The following is a 19,908-nucleotide window of genomic DNA, read 5'->3' on the forward strand; positions in this document are numbered from 1 at the left end:
TTAATCTCAATAAAAACAACCTAATTTGAATATTATATCAATCTGTAGATGAACTAATAATTTCCACAAACCACCAAAGAGCATCACCTCATCTTTCACTTACATAAGAAGTTAAGGGGACACTCAACTATATTTTGGAACTTTTTTCCTAATTGACCAATCTTTTTCAAATTTGGAGAAAAAGTTTAATATACATATGGAAAGTAACTTGCAAAATCTCAGCTCATTAGATCCAATACTTTTCAAAATAAAACATATTTCAATTTTTAATCAATCGTTAATTGAAATACCCCTTTTAATAATCATTTCTTTTATTTTTTGGCTTTGTGCATTTGACTGTGCCTTCTCAATGAAGAGGGGAAGAATTCTGTGTATTGATTTAGTTCTGTCACGTAAATTAGTGTAAAAATTTATTTATTTTTTTATTTCTATGGAATTAAATTTTAAATTTTTTAATAGTTAAAAATCATAAATAGCTTCAAAAAGATAATATTGTAAAACTGATACACAAAATGACACATTTTCTCCAATTTTTAAGTTGAGTGTCCCCTTAAGAGTCTAGTCAGCCTGAAACTTACTGAACGACTTCTTCATCAATGTGTAATGTACAACCCTTGTATTCACCAGTGACTTGTACCTGCGTGCCTTACGTGCCCTGATCAGCGCATACGGGCTATGAGCACGTTTGGGCTCTCGTTGACATCACTGGATTAGCTCGTCAACAACATCGATAGTTTTTTGTCGCAGATTGTAACTGGTGACGAAAAATGGTTCCTTTACACCAGCCGTTGCGAGAACGTGACTCGCGAGACATTGTGGCTCGCAGTGATAGCTGTGCATTTCGCTTGCTTCTAACCTCCGCCAACCCCCACCCTCTCACTCACTGGAGTCAAACTCCGTTCCATTTGTATTTGTGTCTGACCTGCGAGTGGCATATGTCTCTCTCGAAACCATGTACGAAAGTTCCAAGTAGGATGGGAGGACGCATTTTTTTGCTGTCAATATGATGAGAATATTAAATGTATGATGAAACATTAAAAAGTTAAGTGTTACTGTTATCATCATCATCATTATCATCATCGTCGTCATCATCTCTGTACATCGACCCTTTTTCAGCAGATGTACGAATAATGCGGTTAGCTCTTCAATTTGAACTCACTGATTTACTATATGATGTCAAATGAAAGCTAGATGTAAGGACTTGACAAATGTTGAACTTTCAAATTTTTGCCAAAAAATAAATATCCGAAGCTTCGTTCTTTCGTTTGCTCTGTTGAAGCCATGTTCGCTACAACTTACGTTTGTGAAAAATTATTTTCAACAATTAAAATACTAAAAACCAAATTTAGATCACGACTGACAGACAAATACCTTCGTGATCAACTACGACTGGCAGTAAGTGACATAATTCCTGATTTTGAAACTTTGTCGCAGAGACATTCTGAAGACAGTTAATTTTAGGTTGTGATATTGTTCATTTCTTTCTTCGTTACACGTACTAAACATTAGTTTGTAGTTAAGTCAATAATAATTTTGTGTTCTCAAATATTTGATAAGTGTTTGACTGAGAATACAAAACTATTATTGACTTAATTTCACAAAAACTTATCTGAATCAACATGACCTTTAAAATTAGTTTGTAGCCTTGTACTGAATAATATTTTATTTAAGTGCTTGACGTAAGGAAAATGAAAATCTGTTAATAAGTCAGACAGTTGCTTCACTTCCCCTTCGGGTGTCCGCCTCCCTCCATAGGTGCTATGCACGTTGCAGGTTACACAGTGGCTCGGCGCACAATTACATTTTCGCCACCGCTGCTTTACACCAACATCAGGAACACCGTAACCAATAAACAATTCCCAGTGCAAAAGCTGTATATAAGTTATTATGCTTATAGTGTAGGCAGAAAGTTTTGCTCTTCCTCGATAGGGTTAAGTATGTTATCGACAGCAAACGGGCAGATGTGGAAGTTCATTCGTGTTTTATCCAAACTTTGTGTTGTAGGATAGATCTGTGTAAAAATTTTTTTCGTATATTTATTTTTTACTTCCTGGCAACAAAATTAATTAAGACATTCCTTGTAGACACCCAGTATTAAATAAAAAGTCTGATATCACCGTCAGTGCGGGCTAAAATATCCCAAGGAGAATAAAGTCAACGTCAGAGATATTCCGTTGCAGCTATCGCGTCTTGGAGACACGTAGTCAATACACTTCAATTTGCAGTAATAATAGCTAATTCAAAGGCGTGTAATTTGTAATAGAATCTCAGGTGACGGCTTCCTTATCAAGTTTCCATTTGTAGTACTTTAAATTGGAGAAGGAAGCAAACTTAATTACAGACCCATTTAGGTAGAGTTTATTTTGATGGAAGAAAATTTAGCCTTCAGGAAGAAATTCAATTATAGACGTCTATTGCTTAGCGTGGCAACTACGTTACTTGTAGGATGAATTTTAAAGAAATTGCGAGTAGCGGGTAGCTGCACGTGGCATGGACCTCACAAGTTCTATACAACTTGCTTCAACTGCAGCCACACACATTGTGATGTGTAAGAAGCAAATAATACACTTGTACTGTAAGTTGAAAATGTATTATTTATCGTATACCTCAATATTTATTTCACTTTTATCTATCTATCTATCTATCTATCTATCTATCTATCTATCTATCTATCTATCTATCTATCTATCTGTCTGTCTGTCTGTCTGTCTGTCTGTCTGTCTGTCTGTCTGTCTGTCTGTCTGTCTGTCTGTCTGTCTGTCTGTCTGTCTATCTATCTATCTATCTCCTATCTATCTATCTCCTATCTATCTCCTATCTATCTATCTATCTATCTATCTATCTATCTATCTATCTATCTATCTATCTATCTATCTATCTATCTATCTATCTATCTATCTATCTATCTATCTAAATCTAATCTAATCTAACTATATGTCTGTCTGTCTGTCTATCTGTCTGTCTATCTATCTATCTATCTATCTATCTATCTATCTATCTATCTATCTATCTATCTATCTATCTATCTATCTATCTATCTATCTATCTATCTATCTATCTACCTACGTACCTACCTACTTACCTACCTACTTATTTACTTTCCCTCTACCAGGGGATTACAACTGCAATATTAAGAACACAATTACAATTATAATTACAATTAATATTAAATTTACAAATACAATCAAAATCGAAGTACTGAAAGATTTACTTATTAATAAACGCTAGACAGTTTATTGTAAAAGTTAAGAAGAGAGAAGCATTTATTTTATTGATTAAGTAAAAATTAAACCTACTCTACGCAGTAAGAAAATATTTAATAAGTTTGCTTTTGAACGCTACTAAATTCCGACAGTCTCTGATGTCACTGGGTAGGGTATTCCACAAGCGCGAGAGTGAGATTATGTATGATGATGAATACGATGATGTCTTATGTGCTGGTATGGCTAGTATGCGGCTATTTTGCGTGAGTGTGAAGAGATTATGATATGATGACATGTAACTGAAACGGGAGGCAAGGTAGGTAGGTGTAGAAGTGTGAAGAACTTGGAAAAGGAGAACAAGAGAATGAAAATTTCTACGTTCGTTAAGCCGTAGCCAGTTTAGAGTTTATTATATGACGTATAAAAAAAAAAGGTATTGTAATGCTCAAAAAATATACAGGGTGTTTCCGGGGTAGTGTTACAAACTTTCAGGGATGATGACGAAGGGCACATGTATCAATTTGAGATAAGGAACCCTGGTCCGGAAATGACTGAGTCGAAAGTTATAAGCAAAAATAGTTGTGTGGAAATGGAATTATGATTTCGCACCACGTGCCCTCCTTCCCTTAACCTTTGGAACAGTCGTGGAAAGATGGTATGGGCCGGATGTCTCCTACGTGGGTACTAGACCCGATACAATCTGTGAGCTTGTCTACTGTTCCCATTGGGTCATCCGTATTCGTAAATCAGTTCTACATATTCCGCTCTCGTGTACTCCATTTCACTAGGACTGATCGACTGGACACTGCAACTTGTACACATACACTGCTGTCTACAGACGTGCATATCAGGACCGACCATGTCCGTTACACATTACGCCATCTGCATTGCTTTAGTGTAGTTTCCTGTCCCCATCCCTCAGACAGCTCACGGAACGGAATACTGTAAGTATACAACGTAAACAGCGTCAGATGAATACAGTATGTGTAAGATGTACAGATAAATACACATAAATAAGGTGTACAGAGGAATAAAATTATTTCATTTCCACACAACTATTTTTGCTTGTAACTTTCGACTCAGTCATTTAAGGACCAGGGTTCCTTATCTCAAATCGATACATGTACCCTTCCCCATCATCCCTGAAAGTTTGTAACACTAGCCCGGAAACACCCTGTATACCGAAATTTTCACGTAAAGTCACATTTTTAGAATCTTGTAGAAAAAGTGCATAAGGGCTTACCGTTTTTCTATTACAGCGATTATTCTCAACCACATGACGGATTTTTTTCATAAGCAGTATGTGCAGTAGTGGCAAAAAAACTGGACTGACCCTTGTAGCTGATTTCAGAGCCTTGTTCACTCCAGAGCACGATAGACTGGTAACTAAGACTTTCGTGGTTCGAATCCTGCCAGGGAAGGAAATCTTTTTTGTGTACCTTATTCAAATTTATTCCCAATACTTTTCGATTGCAGCGATATGTTACTACTTAATTAAGTTATTATTCCCAGAACATGAATTTTACCAGCTTATTTTCTAATGGCGTTCGAAATGGGCTACTGGCTGCGTCAGCAGTCGAAACTACAACAATTTCAATAGATTACTCGCTGTCTTGTGAATGCGGGCGTGGCATGCGCAGTGGCTCATTTCGGGGACTTTGATTATTCCGTCGGTCCGGTTTTTTTCCCACTACTGTACAGTATGCGTCAAAACAAGCAATAGTGCAATTATCGCTCGTCTGCTGTCCATGTTTCCCTAGCAGCCAAATTAGCATTGTATTCTGAATTCTTATTATTTTTCCAATATAAAAAGAATGATAATCGTTTAATAAGTTTAAAAATGAAAACGTTGGGAAAGCAGCAAGTCATTACTGTATTTTTTGTTGTTTCTATTGTTTGTAACTGTTTTAAAGTGTTTAAATTTTCCAAACGACTTAAATTTACATATTACAATATTCTGTAGTCATGTATCAGTGGTCAGTATGCTGCAGATGTTGTACATAATAAATTTTTATTTTATAAATATATAAAAATAAACAGAGGTCTTCTAGACCTCTCCATAGTAGTTACGTGACAATAACTGCCCATAGTACTTGAGGGTCAAATAGTACGACAGACCAGTGTTGTTACATTCACTGTATTCTGTAACAACCAGTGCTGTCATGGAGGCCTTACGGGGACATACATCGTATGGGAACCTACATTTTTTTTAATTAATCGTATGGGGAAAAGAAAATGTTGTTTGTATGGAGCCATACAGCATATGGGTGCCTAAGTTTTGTGCGCGGAGGTCTGTACAGATCTTAGATCATCTCTTGCTGTTCCTAATGTATTTTGTTTGATGTTCATAAACAAGAATTGTCCTCCTCTGCAGCAATGGAATCCAGAATTATATAAAATAATGGTTGGAAAACAAGAAGTGCTGAAAATAAACACTCAATAGTCATCGAGACAAGTGTACATCTACGGTGGTGCTACATGGTGTATTCTTTAAATCGAACTTGTTGTATAATTAAAATGTGAAGCAAAACAATTTCTTTACTTCTTCTTTAATATTAAAATAGTACATTTTGCAACGAGCCTATAATGATAGTAATTAAGACGCAAGTATGATTGTTTATGAAATGAGCGCAAGCGAGTTTCATAATTTTCATACGAGCGTCTTAATTACCATTATAGGCAAGTTTCATACGACTTTTTATGCTCGACCATATTTCTAACTTGAAATTATTCAGAAATATTCATTTTATTTGTATCTGACAGTAGATCGGAAGTGACCTTGTTCATAGCTCGAAATTGTGAGATGTGCGCAGACGCGAAAGTATTGATTTTTTCCGAGGAACAATAATGTCATTGACCTTGATGTAATGTAGAGAATGTATAACCTGGAAATTGATTTAGAATTGAAAAGCGAGATGACAAATTGAATTTATTTGAATATTATTTACAATTAACGCTAATTATTATAGTAACAGAACATAACCTTCTGCGACAGTATTGGATTTCCAGCCTCCGTGACGTTTCCCTCGTCTTTCGATTGCATATCCGAGAGTAATCGAAAACCTGAACTTTAATGAATAGGTGTACTTTAATGACATGCATTAAAGGACTGCTACCAGGTGTATAATTACTACATTTCGGCATGGTCGAGCATAAAAATCATTAAATGACAGTTGGAGAGATAGAGAGAGGAGAATAAAATATATTTCAAGTGAGAAAACAAGGGGTGGGGCGTATGGCCAAGAAAAAATTACCATGACAGCACTGGTAAAAACTGATAGCGCTGTGTTATTGTTTTGTAACAACGGATAGAGAAATTATTCCGAATACCATTCGCGAGGTTTATTCGACAAAATCTGGGAACAGTTAAGCAGTAAGCTATTTTTTTCAATGTGAGATCTTAACTTTCTGAATTGTTTGAAATGAGAGCATCTCTGTTCTATGCCACAAATCCATTACTCTTTCCTACCAAATGGCAGAAACAGAAACCAGACTGATGTGTGTTGTTTTTCGCGACGTGTTTATCCAGGAATTCAATTTAGCGTCCTGTTTGTGTTGCAGTGTTCGACACCTCATCTTCGCCTCTGTCCCCCGAGGCGGCTGCCGTTGCACCATCAGGCCTCGGTGTGGATGAGGACAGACGTACCCGTCGAAGAGGATCGCAATTGTAAGTGTCGTCTGATCTCCTTAGATAATATGCTAGCTGTATATGTCCACGAATTATTGTTTATTGAAATACTAAAGTACAAGTGAAATGCAATGAACTGCAAAAATGCAAGGTAATATAAATACAGAATGCAAACAGAACAAAATACAGTGAAACCTTGGTAAGACGCTCTTCAAGGGACCGCATAAAAGTAGTGTATTACACGGGACCACGTATTAGCGAGAGTGGGTGAGTTTTGGATTTTTTTAATTTTAACATAAAGATATGAATCAGCATAAACATTTATTCAACAAATTTAAGAATTAAATACTGTAATTATGCAGGATAAAAGGTTATTTTATTTTCTTTCCTTTCAGAACATGTCAGAACAAATACACTATCTTGTCAACTAAAAAAGTTAAATAGTAGTAATATGCGTTACAAGAGCGGTATTTTGATGTTTTCATGTTCGAGGAAAAGATTGAAAAAGCGAAACGTAGTTGAGCTTTTTTAATTTCCGAGAACATGAAAACAAACATACATCTCGTGTATCGTACATTATTTTGTGCGAAGATTGTTTATTACATACCTGAAAGAGGAATTTCTAATTAGTTGCAATGAAATCTCCATGTTGGTGTCTGTTCAATGACGGCAACTTTTAAAAACAAAAATATCTATCTTCAACATTGTTGCTATAAAATGTTTTCTGTGTTTACTATATTCCAGCAGGCCGTGATATACGTCTGTCTTTTTTTCCCCTAGTCTATAAATGCGAACTTAAAACAAACGGTAAAGTTATGTAATGATTTATTTTTCATTTTAATATTTTAAAAATATTATTTATATAACATATTGCAGTAATAACATCGGCATCTGGAATCTTGTTGATTTTTTCACGGCTTCCTTAATGTTACTTGCATTACAAATGCAGTAACTTTTGTCGTGTTGTAGAGTTTACTTAATGTTTGCAAATATTTAAAAACAATAATTAACAGTGCAATTTAGATGAAATTGCAGTGGTAAGTTTCCATTATTACTATGTTAAACGTCTCTAAAAACAATATGTTAAAAGCCTAAAGCAGTAAAATGAATATGGCGCTTAAGCGGTAAGAAGAGGGAAATTGTTATGTGTGTTACGTTGGGAATACTGAATGTGGTATTTCACACTTACCGCGTATTGGTTTTGTGCGGAAAGCAGGCAAATACGCACGATCTCGCACAAAATTGTTTTCTGTCTTCCACTTGATCCAGTACTATGAATAAATTGCATTTTCCACACGATTTGAATCGGAAGTGACATCAGTAATTTGACTACTAGAAACATTAACGAATCTACGAATCACAGATACCGCGGCAAGGGTTTCGTAGCGAGAGGATTTGGAATGTCTACCGCTTCCACTTCCTCTTCAAGTCTTCACTGACAATGCGATTTAAAACTGCCAGCAAGAAGGATAGGCTCTAAATACAGTAGTCTTGCAGGTACTCAAGATTGTATTCACCAAACAAAGAATTCTACAAATCCTTGAATATGCGGGCGCTAGCGGTAAATGTAGAAGTCCAAGAAAATTTTCTCAGTATCCTTTAAACTACTATATTTTAGAATTTTCAGCAGATGAAAGAGTGTATTAAACGGGACGATGAGCGTATTAAGCGGTGGATTTTACATGGTTTTATATAGGGATGTCAAGGGACTGGACGAAAAGTGCGTATAATGCGGGATAGCGTAGCAAACGGGAATGTGTTATCGGGGTTTCACTTTAATACATATAAAGAACCAGATGATATAATCATTTTCAATAAACTTGAGGAAAGATATCTGAACTACGATTTTAAGATCATTTAAACGATCTTTCTAACGACGGGATAAGTCAGAACCAAAGATATAAAAAAAATGACAAACTTTGAAATAGTTCCACTAATTATCAATTGGTGACACCATTCTTGGAGCGAATAAAAAAATGTTGAGGAAAGTGATGTAGATTAAGCTTAAATTATTCTCATATTAACAATATCAGCTATTTACACCTAACCCAGTGTTGTTTTACAATCAGCAGAGGGCAATAAAATATTGAATTCTATAATGCGTGTATATTTATGTACGATTGGAGGCACTGATTATTATATTCGTCATCTAGTCATAAAAGTAATAACTAAAGAAGCTACACTTACACAAACAAATTATCGATCACTATCGGTTAGTAGGGTCAGATATATTTGATTACTGACGTGCAAAGATATCTGAACTACGATTTAAGCAACCTTTCTAAGGGTACGTACAAGTTGGAGCGACGATAAACGATAAAAGAAGCAGCGATGCTATATCAGAGAGAATTGAAGCATGCATTGTCATTGAGGTGTGCATATTGGAGTAACGATAAAAGCGAAGATACACGATAAAAGCGACGAAAAAGAAAAGTTCCATTTTCTTCGCTCTTGTCGTTCATATGATCTCTGATTAAGATAATATTAATCTGTATAATGAGCGGTGGTTATCAATATATCCGAATATTAATAGATTTATTATTATTTCGGCATATTAAATTAATTGTTGTAGATATTGACAAATTGATCAGTTGTGTATTTATTCGTGATACATTATGTAATCACAATAACCAATCACAGCACAACGAATTTATACTACCTTTGGGATGAGAAACGGGTTTAATTTTGTACGTATTTAAGTTATATTAAACTTGAACCTAGCAGCTAATATTTCCTATATATCTTCTTTCATTAAGTGGATGTATAGAATATCTTCTACTGATAAATCAAAATGTTCGCTTCCCGCGTCCTCGTTGCTCCGATATGAACACTTGATTCTTTGATAATACCAAAGCGTCGCTAGGTCATTTCTTTTATCGGTTATCGTTGCTCCAACGTGTATCTACCCTTAGACGGGATAAGCAAGAACCAAAGATATAAAAAAAATTGACAAACTTTGAAATAGTTCCGCTAGTTCTCAATATGTGGCACCATTACTGGGGAGAATAAAAAATGTCGGGGAAAAATGATGTAGATTAAGCTTAAATTATTCTCATATTGACAATATTAGCTATTTGCACCTAACCCAGTGTTGTTTCACAATCAGCAGAGGGAAATAAAATATTTAATTCTATAATGCGATCATATTTACGTACGATTGGAGGCACTGATTATTATATTTATTATATTATATTATTTATTAACATTCCATGGTATTCATACATTGCTTCACAGCTAGAATATGGAAAAAGTAAAAAAACTTCATACTATTATAAAGTCTTAATTTATAGTCATAGTCTAGATGAAATATATACAGAAGAGATTTACAATATAGTCTACTAGTACAACACAAAGTTTTAGTATCAATTTCATGAAGCTTTATTGAATGTCATGAATTCACCTACAGAATAGAAGGCGTGAGAAATTAGGCACTTCTTTTATTTGGCCCTAAATAATCTTGTTTTGAGTTTCATTTTTTATATCGATAGGGAGGCTATTAAAAATTTTTACTGCCATGCAACGCACTCCTTTTTGATAGCACGATAGACTTGCCGATGGAGTATGAAAGTCGTTTTTTGACGTGTATTTATACTGTGAACTGTTGAATTAGTTACAAAGTTTTCACGATTAGCCTACATAAGAGGAAGATTATTAACGAAAAGATATACTGACAAGCCATGGGCATTATTTGTAGTTTTTTTTAAAATAGTCCTACAAGATTCCCTAGGTTTGGCACCTACTATTATTCTAATTGCTCTTTTTTGTAATAGGAATATACTGTTACTATCTCTGGAATTTCCCCAGAATATTATTCCAAAACTCATTACCGAGTGGAAGTATGCAAAGTATATTGTTTTTAAGGTATTGATATTTACTACCTTTTGCATAGATCTAATATCAACACATGCTGAATTTAGTTTGGGGGTAATTTCTTTAATATGATTTTTCCAGTTTAACACATTATCGATTTTTAAGCCAAGAAATTTGGATGTTGTTGTTTCTAATAGGAATCTATTGTTAATAATTGCGCTAGAAATTTGCGAAGTTGAATTTTAACAGGATTTAAATTGAATTATATTAGTTTTGTCACAATTTAATACCAATTTATTGACTGAGAACCAGTCACATATTTTGAAGAGAATTTCCTCTGTTGAAGATTGGAATGTGTTGGAGTTATCGGCTGTAATTACTATACTTGTGTCATCTGCAAATAATGTGGGATGACCTACATTTTTTATTAGGGGGGCATCTATTCATAAAAGTAATAACTGAAGAAGCTACACTTACACAAACAAATTATCGATCACTATCGGTTAGTAGGGTCAGATATATTTGATTACTGACGTTCAGAGATATCTGAACTAAGATTTTATGATCGTGTAAGCGACCTTTCTAACGATGGGATAAGTCAGAACACTGCCATCGTGATCTAATACAGGCCGTAAGGCAGACCACGTGACTCGCTTAACAGCTGATCGCGAAGGGCGGTCTTTCAACCATATGAATTAGTTGCAGTGCATGAAGAATAACATATATTTCTCTGAAATGCAGTGTAATTGGGTCAGTAAAATTTTAAACAGTGATTGTGAGACACTTGAGACACAAGTTACTTGCAATTTAAGGTATAATATTATTTTTGGCGTGAAAATTACGTTGTTGCAGGCAAAGTTCGTATGTGTAATACCTGCCTTTATTTCGATTAAATATTGCGCCCTTATGTGGTTAAGTGAAATTTTGGTCTTATAAACAGTAGGCTAAATATATGTAATAATAGATACGTGAAAGTGAAACATTGACTGGCATGTAAAGTAAGTTGTGATTAGGCCTAAGTGCAGCGTTACCGATGTTACTCTTGTCTAATCCATTATTGTTAGTTTACCGTATTTGTCTTATTAAATTTAAATTATTGCGCCCTTTTTATTTTTTGTGAATAACCTACATTATACGAGTAAATAATACGATGTTTGATAATATACACAATTTGAACTAAAAACGAGATACATATAGTATATTACAAAAAATTATACCCTATAGTTTTCATTACTGTTACAGTATCTAGAATTGTAATTAGTTGAAATAAAGCACTCATGCTTCATTACGAAATTCTTGCACATTCATTTATGCACGTTTCAACAATTTTCAGTTGCATCGCACGCATATTTTAATGTATTGAAGTTATAGGTTATGTTTATTCTATCAGTACTTGCCTTATTTCCATATTCGCAATTATGCATTATAATTAAGCATAACGCTACGTATAACTTATAAATGCAATTTGTCTACACTTCAATTGTATTTATTCGTTTCAGACGGTACTCCAGTCTGAAGTCTGATTAGTTTAATATGTTACTAGGGCTAAACTAGCGCTGAGGTAGTTGCCTTCGTATTCATACATCTTGCATATACAAATTAGTTCGGTTCGTTCAGGATTTTAATATGCCTTGCTTATAGGATCAAATGCATTTCCACAAAAAATAAATTCAACTGTTTTCAGTTCAGAAATTACCGGAACTATACCTCAGCGCTACTAAGTAATATAACGTATGTACATTTCATAGGAGGGACTGTGGTGAATTTTCTACCTATAAGTAAGGACGGTAACCGTGTTCTGAAGTTTATCCTAAAAATATATTCTTCTTTATTAAATCTCAAAACAGCCTAAAATGTTGACGCAGATAGGTTATGTTAACATGGTAAATTCTCTTCACATAAAAATGACACAGTTTTATTTATTATTCCTGCCACATTATGCAACACATAAATGGAACTTATGCACATATTACATTGAATAAAAATTTAATTGTATTATTTACTTGTTCCCTACTATACTGGGTTGTAATGAATTGTATTTATCTAACCTACCAGATTAACACACAACTGTACATACACTAATTTCATAGGAGGGACTGTGGTAAATTTTGTACCTACAAGTAAGGAAGATAGATGTGCTAAATTAAAATCACAATATAAATAATTCTTCTTTATTAAATCTCAGAATAGCTTCCATTCCAAACTTAAAATGTTGATGCAACCAGGTTATGTTAACATGTAAAACTCCGTTCACATTAAAATAACACAGTTTTGTAATTATTTCTGCAACATATTATGCAATAAAAAGTGTGAAGGGGTCTTATACACGCATTACACTAAATAAAATTGAGCGCCGACACGCTATAAAGTAATATATTTCACTCAGCTCCGTATACTCAAATAGAAAAGCCCGACTCATCGAGTGACGTCACACAACCTGCATTACGGCCTGGTCTAGATCACGATGGCAGTAGTCAGAACCAAAGATATAAAGAAATTGACAAACTTTGAAATAGTTCCGCTAATTCTCAATAGGTGGCACCATTATTGGGGCGATTAAAAAGTGGCTGGGAAAATGATGATGTATGTTAGGCCTAAGCATAAATTATTCTATAATTAACAATATCAGCTATTTGCAGCTAAATCCAGTGTTGTTTACAAACGGCAGAGAGGATGAAATATTGTATTCTATAATGAGGGTGTATTTATGTACGATTGGCAACACTGATTATTATCTTTGTCATCCATTCAGAGAAGTAATAACTAAAGAAGCCACATTTACACAAACAAATTATCGATCACTATCGATTAGTAGGGTCCGATATCTTCGAATGACAGTGTACACCTCCAGAGGAAGAAGATCTGTTGGGCGACCATTCCGAAGATGACAGGAGACCGTATCAGGCCACTATACTTGTTTTTTTTTTTTTTTTTTTTTTTTTTAAGATGGGACATGACAGAAGCGTTGCGATCGGAAAGGCAACTGAATGTCACATAGTGTGGTAGGTCTGTTGCTATGGTAACAACGGTTGAGTTGCCAAACTTACCTTTCCCACGTGGCGAGTGCTTAATAGCTCTCTTGGTGACATTTATTGTGCACACAATGTTAGCATTGATACGTTTCGTCTTTGATTCTCTGTCGATTTTTGTATTGTTTTCTTGCCTTCGTGTCAACTGTCAATAAATGTTTTAACGTCAGCCATCTTAACGTCAATTGCTAGCTTCGATCAGCTGACAGCGTGGTAGTTCATATTGGCAACATAGCACTGTAGTTCCAAGCTCGGCTGCTTAACTGTCATGTCCCATCTTTAAAAAGAACAAATATAGGCCTATTACTTGATAAAGATAGTATTAGTTGAAGATATTATTATTATTATTATTATTATTATTATTATTATTATTATTATTATAAACTGTAATTGCCTTGTGCTACTGTTTTGCACGTTAATATTCTAAATAAATAAATAATAATATAATAATAATAATGATAATAATAATTATTATTATTATTATTATTATTATTATTATTATTATTATTATTATTATTATTATTATTGGGACTGCCATAAAGATAAAAAAATGTATATCGCATTGAATTGTGTCGTATTATTAATTATACAATAAACAAATTCAATCATTTATGCACAGAATTGCAGTATTTATCTCAAGCTTTTTTATTGCAGTCCTCTGTATTTGAAACTGAATTGCAAAATGAAACAGATGGCTTTTGTGTATCAATTTTGAGATAATGAAGTAGATAAAACTTTTTCGATTTACGTGACTGTTGCATTGGTTGCGATTACATTTGCCATTCTCGTTCGAGGCATGCTCCTGTCTTATCGATTCGCTGATCGTTAGTTGTCGAAACTAGTTCCTACATCCGACACATCGCGTTGTGTAGTTTGAAAAGCTCTAAACTCCCGAACATTACATGCGAAGCGTGATAGGAACTTCCATAACGTAACCTGTCATCCAACTGTATACGTTTCAATGCTTTGATTAGATTAAAATATATTGAATTGGAAACGTGTTACTTTAATGATAAAATAATGAAACAGTAAACTTCAGTTACGAAAATGTAATACGTAAGTGAAAGGAGAAAGCTTCAACATCACACAATGTCGATAAATAATAGATTATTATTATTATTATTATTATTATTATTATTATTATTATTATTATTATTATTATTATTATTATTATTATCAGTAGCATGTTTGTTGCTATGGAGACAGTCAAGAACATGTAACCAGCGAATAGGGATTATATAGAATGGACACTGAGCGAATTTTCCTGTGTTTTGTTTCTCTGTCCGCCAGCGTTTAGTTCTACTTTCAAGCGCTAGATGTTAGTGTAATCGAGCATAGGCTAAGATAATAATTTAGAATAGAGTTGAGACACAGGAGTCAAACATCGCCTACCTTATTGCATAATCCAGTAACGCTTTGCTTCAAACAAAATTAAAGTTAACAGCTTTCCTTATTTCTCAGTGACGAAGTAGTTATAATAATAATTTTTTTATATTTCAGATATAATAAATTATATTATAAAATAATATAATACATTATAAAATTATGATGTATCAAATTCCTTTAATATTTATATATAATATAATATAGGTATATGGTTTTACTTCTCATAGGAGTTTTGTTTTTCCATTTTCAGTGCTATCAAATCATTACATATTTTAATTGTTGTTGGGGTCAACGTCTCAACTCTCATTATAAAGGAACTCTAGAGTCTAGACATTAGAGTTAATGACGGATTTATTACTTTATGGATCCAATTTATTTTATTTGAGTACATAATGTACCTAGATGTATTAATTATATGTGTTATATTTCCGCTGTGTCGACTCCCAGCTGGTGTGATGTCAGCGCCAACTCTAGGGAGAAAGCAGAATCTCACGCTCTAGCTGGCTTGAAGGTCATTGAAATCAGTCCGGCTACATCAAAGGTACCGACGCGAAGTGTCCATTCTTTACAATCCCTATTCGCTGATATAACTCGTTAATACATTACATCAGTTACAAATGAGCGTTGGGGCGAATAACGGTCTATGTTACAATCTGCTAACTGTGCAGGAGAAACAAAAATGTTAAATCGTAATCCTGCTCATAAATTTACTATCGGACGAGCAACGTAGACCGTTATTCCATCAATATGTTTTGTACACTAAGCGAAGTATACGATTGTATGTTACTCAAAGTCATAGGAATTTGTAATATTTTTAACTCCACAGAAATGCTACTGGGGAATACAGACAATTTTAAATAGTTTTATACAATCAGATATACAATCAAAATATTATGAAAATATACAAAATCAATGAAAAAGTTAAATTATGAACAAAATGATTATGACATTTATTTTTAAAAGCTGTAATATTAATATGAATTAACACCATGTAATTTATTAATGTTATACTCAATATCATATTATGAATAAACGTATAATATTGATCAAATAATAACACTATTATTAGAAAATAGCTACAATATTGAGATATAGGGACATCATTAGTTACAGTAGTATATAAACTTAATTTTGGAGTTGCAGAAAAATAAGGATGTGTAATTTTGTTTAGTAGGTTATTTTACGACACTTTATCAACAACTCAGGTTATTTAGCGTCTGAATGAGATGGTGATAATGCTGGTGAAATGAGTTCGTGGTCCAACACTGAAAGTTACCCAGCATTTGCTCATATTGGATTGAGGGAAAACCCCAGAAAAAACCTCAACCAGGTAACTTGCTCCATTCGGGAATCGAACCCGGGCCACCTGGTTTCGCGGCTAGACGCTCTAACGTTACTCCACAGGTGTGGACAGGACGTATAAAGACCACATATACTATCAGGAAAGCTAAAGAAATGCAGAGTAGAAATATACATAAACTAAGTCAACGACAGTAAATAAGAGAAGAAACAAGGGAATATCCCATCAAAAGCCTATAAATAGATGCTCAAAAAATTTGTTTCTGAATACTATTAAATTCCACAGTTCCACAAACGCGATAGTGGAATATTGAATGGTAATGGGTACTTTGGTGTTTTGTTGTGTTACTACGGCCAGTAAACGGATTATGGGTATTAAAATCGATATTTTTCTAAATAAAAATACTTTATATCCAAATTTGAAATATTTTAAAATTGAAGTTTTTAAAAAAGAAATTTTTCAAAATTATCCATGATATATAATATTAACAAATGTATTTTTTTATCTTTTATTTCTGTCGACTATATTCATGTTTTTATTTAATATCACTGGCTTCTGTCGGATTGCCAATTTATATTAAATGTGTATTTTTCTCTCTTTTTCTCATTCTTCTTTATTCTTGCTATTGTGTTGTATTTATTGGTTTGAATTAAGTTACTTACTGTATTTAGTAAACTGTCCTAAGACCACACGGATAGGGACCGATGGCGGGCTTATGTGAGGGCGGCAATGAACCTTCGGGTTCCCTAAAAGCCATTTGTAAGTATGTAAGTAAGTCCTAAGACCACACAGTACATGAGCCTGGCTCTTACGGCAGTGACTAGAAACATTTTTGTTTTATAAATTTAATTTGTACTCACTAGCTAGCTAGTTAAATAAATAAAAATAAAATAAATAAAATAGAAGGATAAATATTAGAGAAAACGAAAATAGAATAAAATTATATCTAAGTAAATGAGCAAAAAATAAAAAGAAAGAAAATCTACGTAATCATTCACCACGCATATCGCTGTACGCAATTGTAGATCTTATTAGAGTTAAAAACGGTCTAGAGATCGGATTTGGCTTGCGAATGTACTACAGGATCGTTATCTTAATTGAGATGGGGATAAGGTCCAGGATGGATGGCACGAGACGACAAACAAACAAGCCAAACTCGACGCACTACTAAATGAAATCGTGACATGTAAACATAGCGGGGACCAACGAATTCCCGCCGGTGTTGCCAATTCAGCTCTTTTCCCGCTAGATCTAGCGTTTTTCAGTGTTAGTTTAGCGGCTAAAATTTATTAAATTTGTATGCTCATATAGGGATTTAGCAGGGTTTTTTTTTAACACTCACAGCTGTACAATAATCTTATTTTTACATTGTGTAGGAAACACCTTCGCCAAGTTGTCTAGTTCATAAACACACTGTCCACTGAACTCAATTTTGTTATCCTACGGGAACAAGATTTTCTGTGTAGTCAGGTGTAGGAGGGTCACACTAGATGTGTTCTAAGCGGGGCTTTCCGTAAATAGCATCAGTGTTACGTGGGAGACGGAACCAAGTGACATCATCGTAATAGCATTATCCTCTTACAGATTTCCTCCCAGGAGGAACAGACTACTTAACAGACACAGAAAAGATTTTGTGTTTCTTTAAATAATGAAAACACCATCAGCAATAGATCAATGACCTATTCGGCCTACATCTCTCTCAAAATAGCGTTTATAGGCCAACATTAGGAATTCATTCGCTACAAACTCATATACAGACTTTTAACTGTCTTTTACTTACACAAGAATAGCTCGTTTATAAGTCGTGTGTAAATTTCTTACTAACATTTAAGTAGTCGCGTGGGGGTCATGTTGACCCCAGTGTTTGTTGTATTATTTTTACGCTGTTGCCTACGTTGTCCAGCTTAACAGTACCTTCTTGAAAAGGTGACGGCAATACGACTACATGATAACTTCCAGTTTTTCACTGTCATTTGTTGCGTTAATTTAAATTTTTTTAGACTGGGGGCTCTGTTGACCCCCACGCGACTACTAATGTCATAAATTAGTCCACAAGTAGTATAGTGTTATTCTTGTGATTCTATACGTGAAATATCTTACTCTAGAAGATTATGGCAAGTAATGATGCATATGAGCTAGAAGATTTATATAGAACCAGGATATTTCATATTTTAATTCGTGTTTTTAATTGGGGGTCACTTAAACCCTCACGCAACTACTAATGTTACAAATCAGTCCACAAGTATTACAGTGTTACTTTTGTGGTGTATACACATGCATATTATTACTCAAGAACATTTTGGCAAGTAATGACCGATATGAGCTAGAAAATTTACGTGGAACTAATTTTTATTTTTATTCGTATTTTTGCTTGGGGGTCACTTTGACCCCCACGCGAGTACTAATGTCACAAAATGGATCGCGAGTACTTAAGTGCTAATAATCACTACATACGTCGTGTATAACAATGCAAATGTTACACAGCTACGTCGTAGTTTCGTCATAGGTAATAGAATAACTGAGGTTCTCTATTGCACCCGATAGTGCGATCTAGTGTGCCGCACTAAGTATCGATAGTACAACTATGCCTGATCGTTATCCTAGTGACAGACTATAGTAACTAATCGCGATGATCGACCTAATCGCGATGGTGGTTGTAGTGTGTCACCGTCTCGATCGCAATCAGGAGCTTAATCCTATTTCCAGAACCAGATAATCGCGCTGATTCACGGCCCAGTGGACGAAAGTAACATTTCAGTAATCTTTGGTTTTGAATTACCTTCATTTATATTATTTAGGAAGTCGTGATAGCTTCTGCTGTGGAATTTTGTTACTCCTTCTATTGTATTACATGAAATAGAAACGAATGACTAGAAAATTACATTTGGCTACTCTAGAAGTATTAGAGAAATTTGATGCATATGTGAGAAAAATAAAAATAAATATATTAACAAATGGCAGGTGAATTATTCATATATGGAGGTAAATAGAATGCTGTTGAAAAATGTTTCATTTCAATAAATAGTGGAACTAGAACGGATTTATTTTTCATATTTTTAATTTCAGTCTCCATTACGACGATACCGTTGAGGTTAGGGTTCATTTTAAAAACATGTTTTATTACAAAATAACATAAATTTTAGGCTTAATGATATAAATTATATCAGTTTAGATTATAAAACATGTAAAAAATTTAACAAATAAATCCCCATATCAAGCTGCAAGAAACAACAAAAAGTAAAAAGGAAAATACAATGGATAAACCTCAAAAGAAGGTATGAACTTCAGATGTTGTCCAGGAGGGAAACAAACACATAAGTATGTACACAGAGAAAATTGTTTCTTCTATGGTGATTCAGCTGTTGACCAGACGGGACCTAGCATGACCTAGTGTGTCCGGACATTTTCGGTAATCGCGATTAGCGACTGTAGTCTGTCACTAGTATTACCACGCTATTTTTTGATCAAAGAGTATAGCTACAGCAATATTATTCTAATTATTATTCTCAACCAGACCTCAGACTAGTTTCGATATAAAATTAGTCCACACCT

The 19,908-nt window shown here is 34.2% G+C and overlaps 1 protein-coding gene across 1 annotated transcript in view; it reads left to right on the forward strand.

Annotated features, from left to right (window-relative positions):
- Positions 1-19,908, forward strand: part of Fife (regulating synaptic membrane exocytosis protein fife) — a 1,049,884-nt gene that overhangs the window by 865,294 nt on the left and 164,682 nt on the right. The window contains exon 12 of the mRNA XM_069845197.1: positions 6,765-6,870. Coding sequence (XP_069701298.1) covers positions 6,765-6,870 — 106 coding nt within the window. The remainder of the gene's footprint in view (positions 1-6,764; positions 6,871-19,908) is intronic.

Source organism: Periplaneta americana, chromosome 14 (genome assembly GCF_040183065.1).
Source record: "Periplaneta americana isolate PAMFEO1 chromosome 14, P.americana_PAMFEO1_priV1, whole genome shotgun sequence".
Taxonomy (NCBI): Eukaryota; Metazoa; Arthropoda; class Insecta; order Blattodea; family Blattidae; genus Periplaneta; species Periplaneta americana.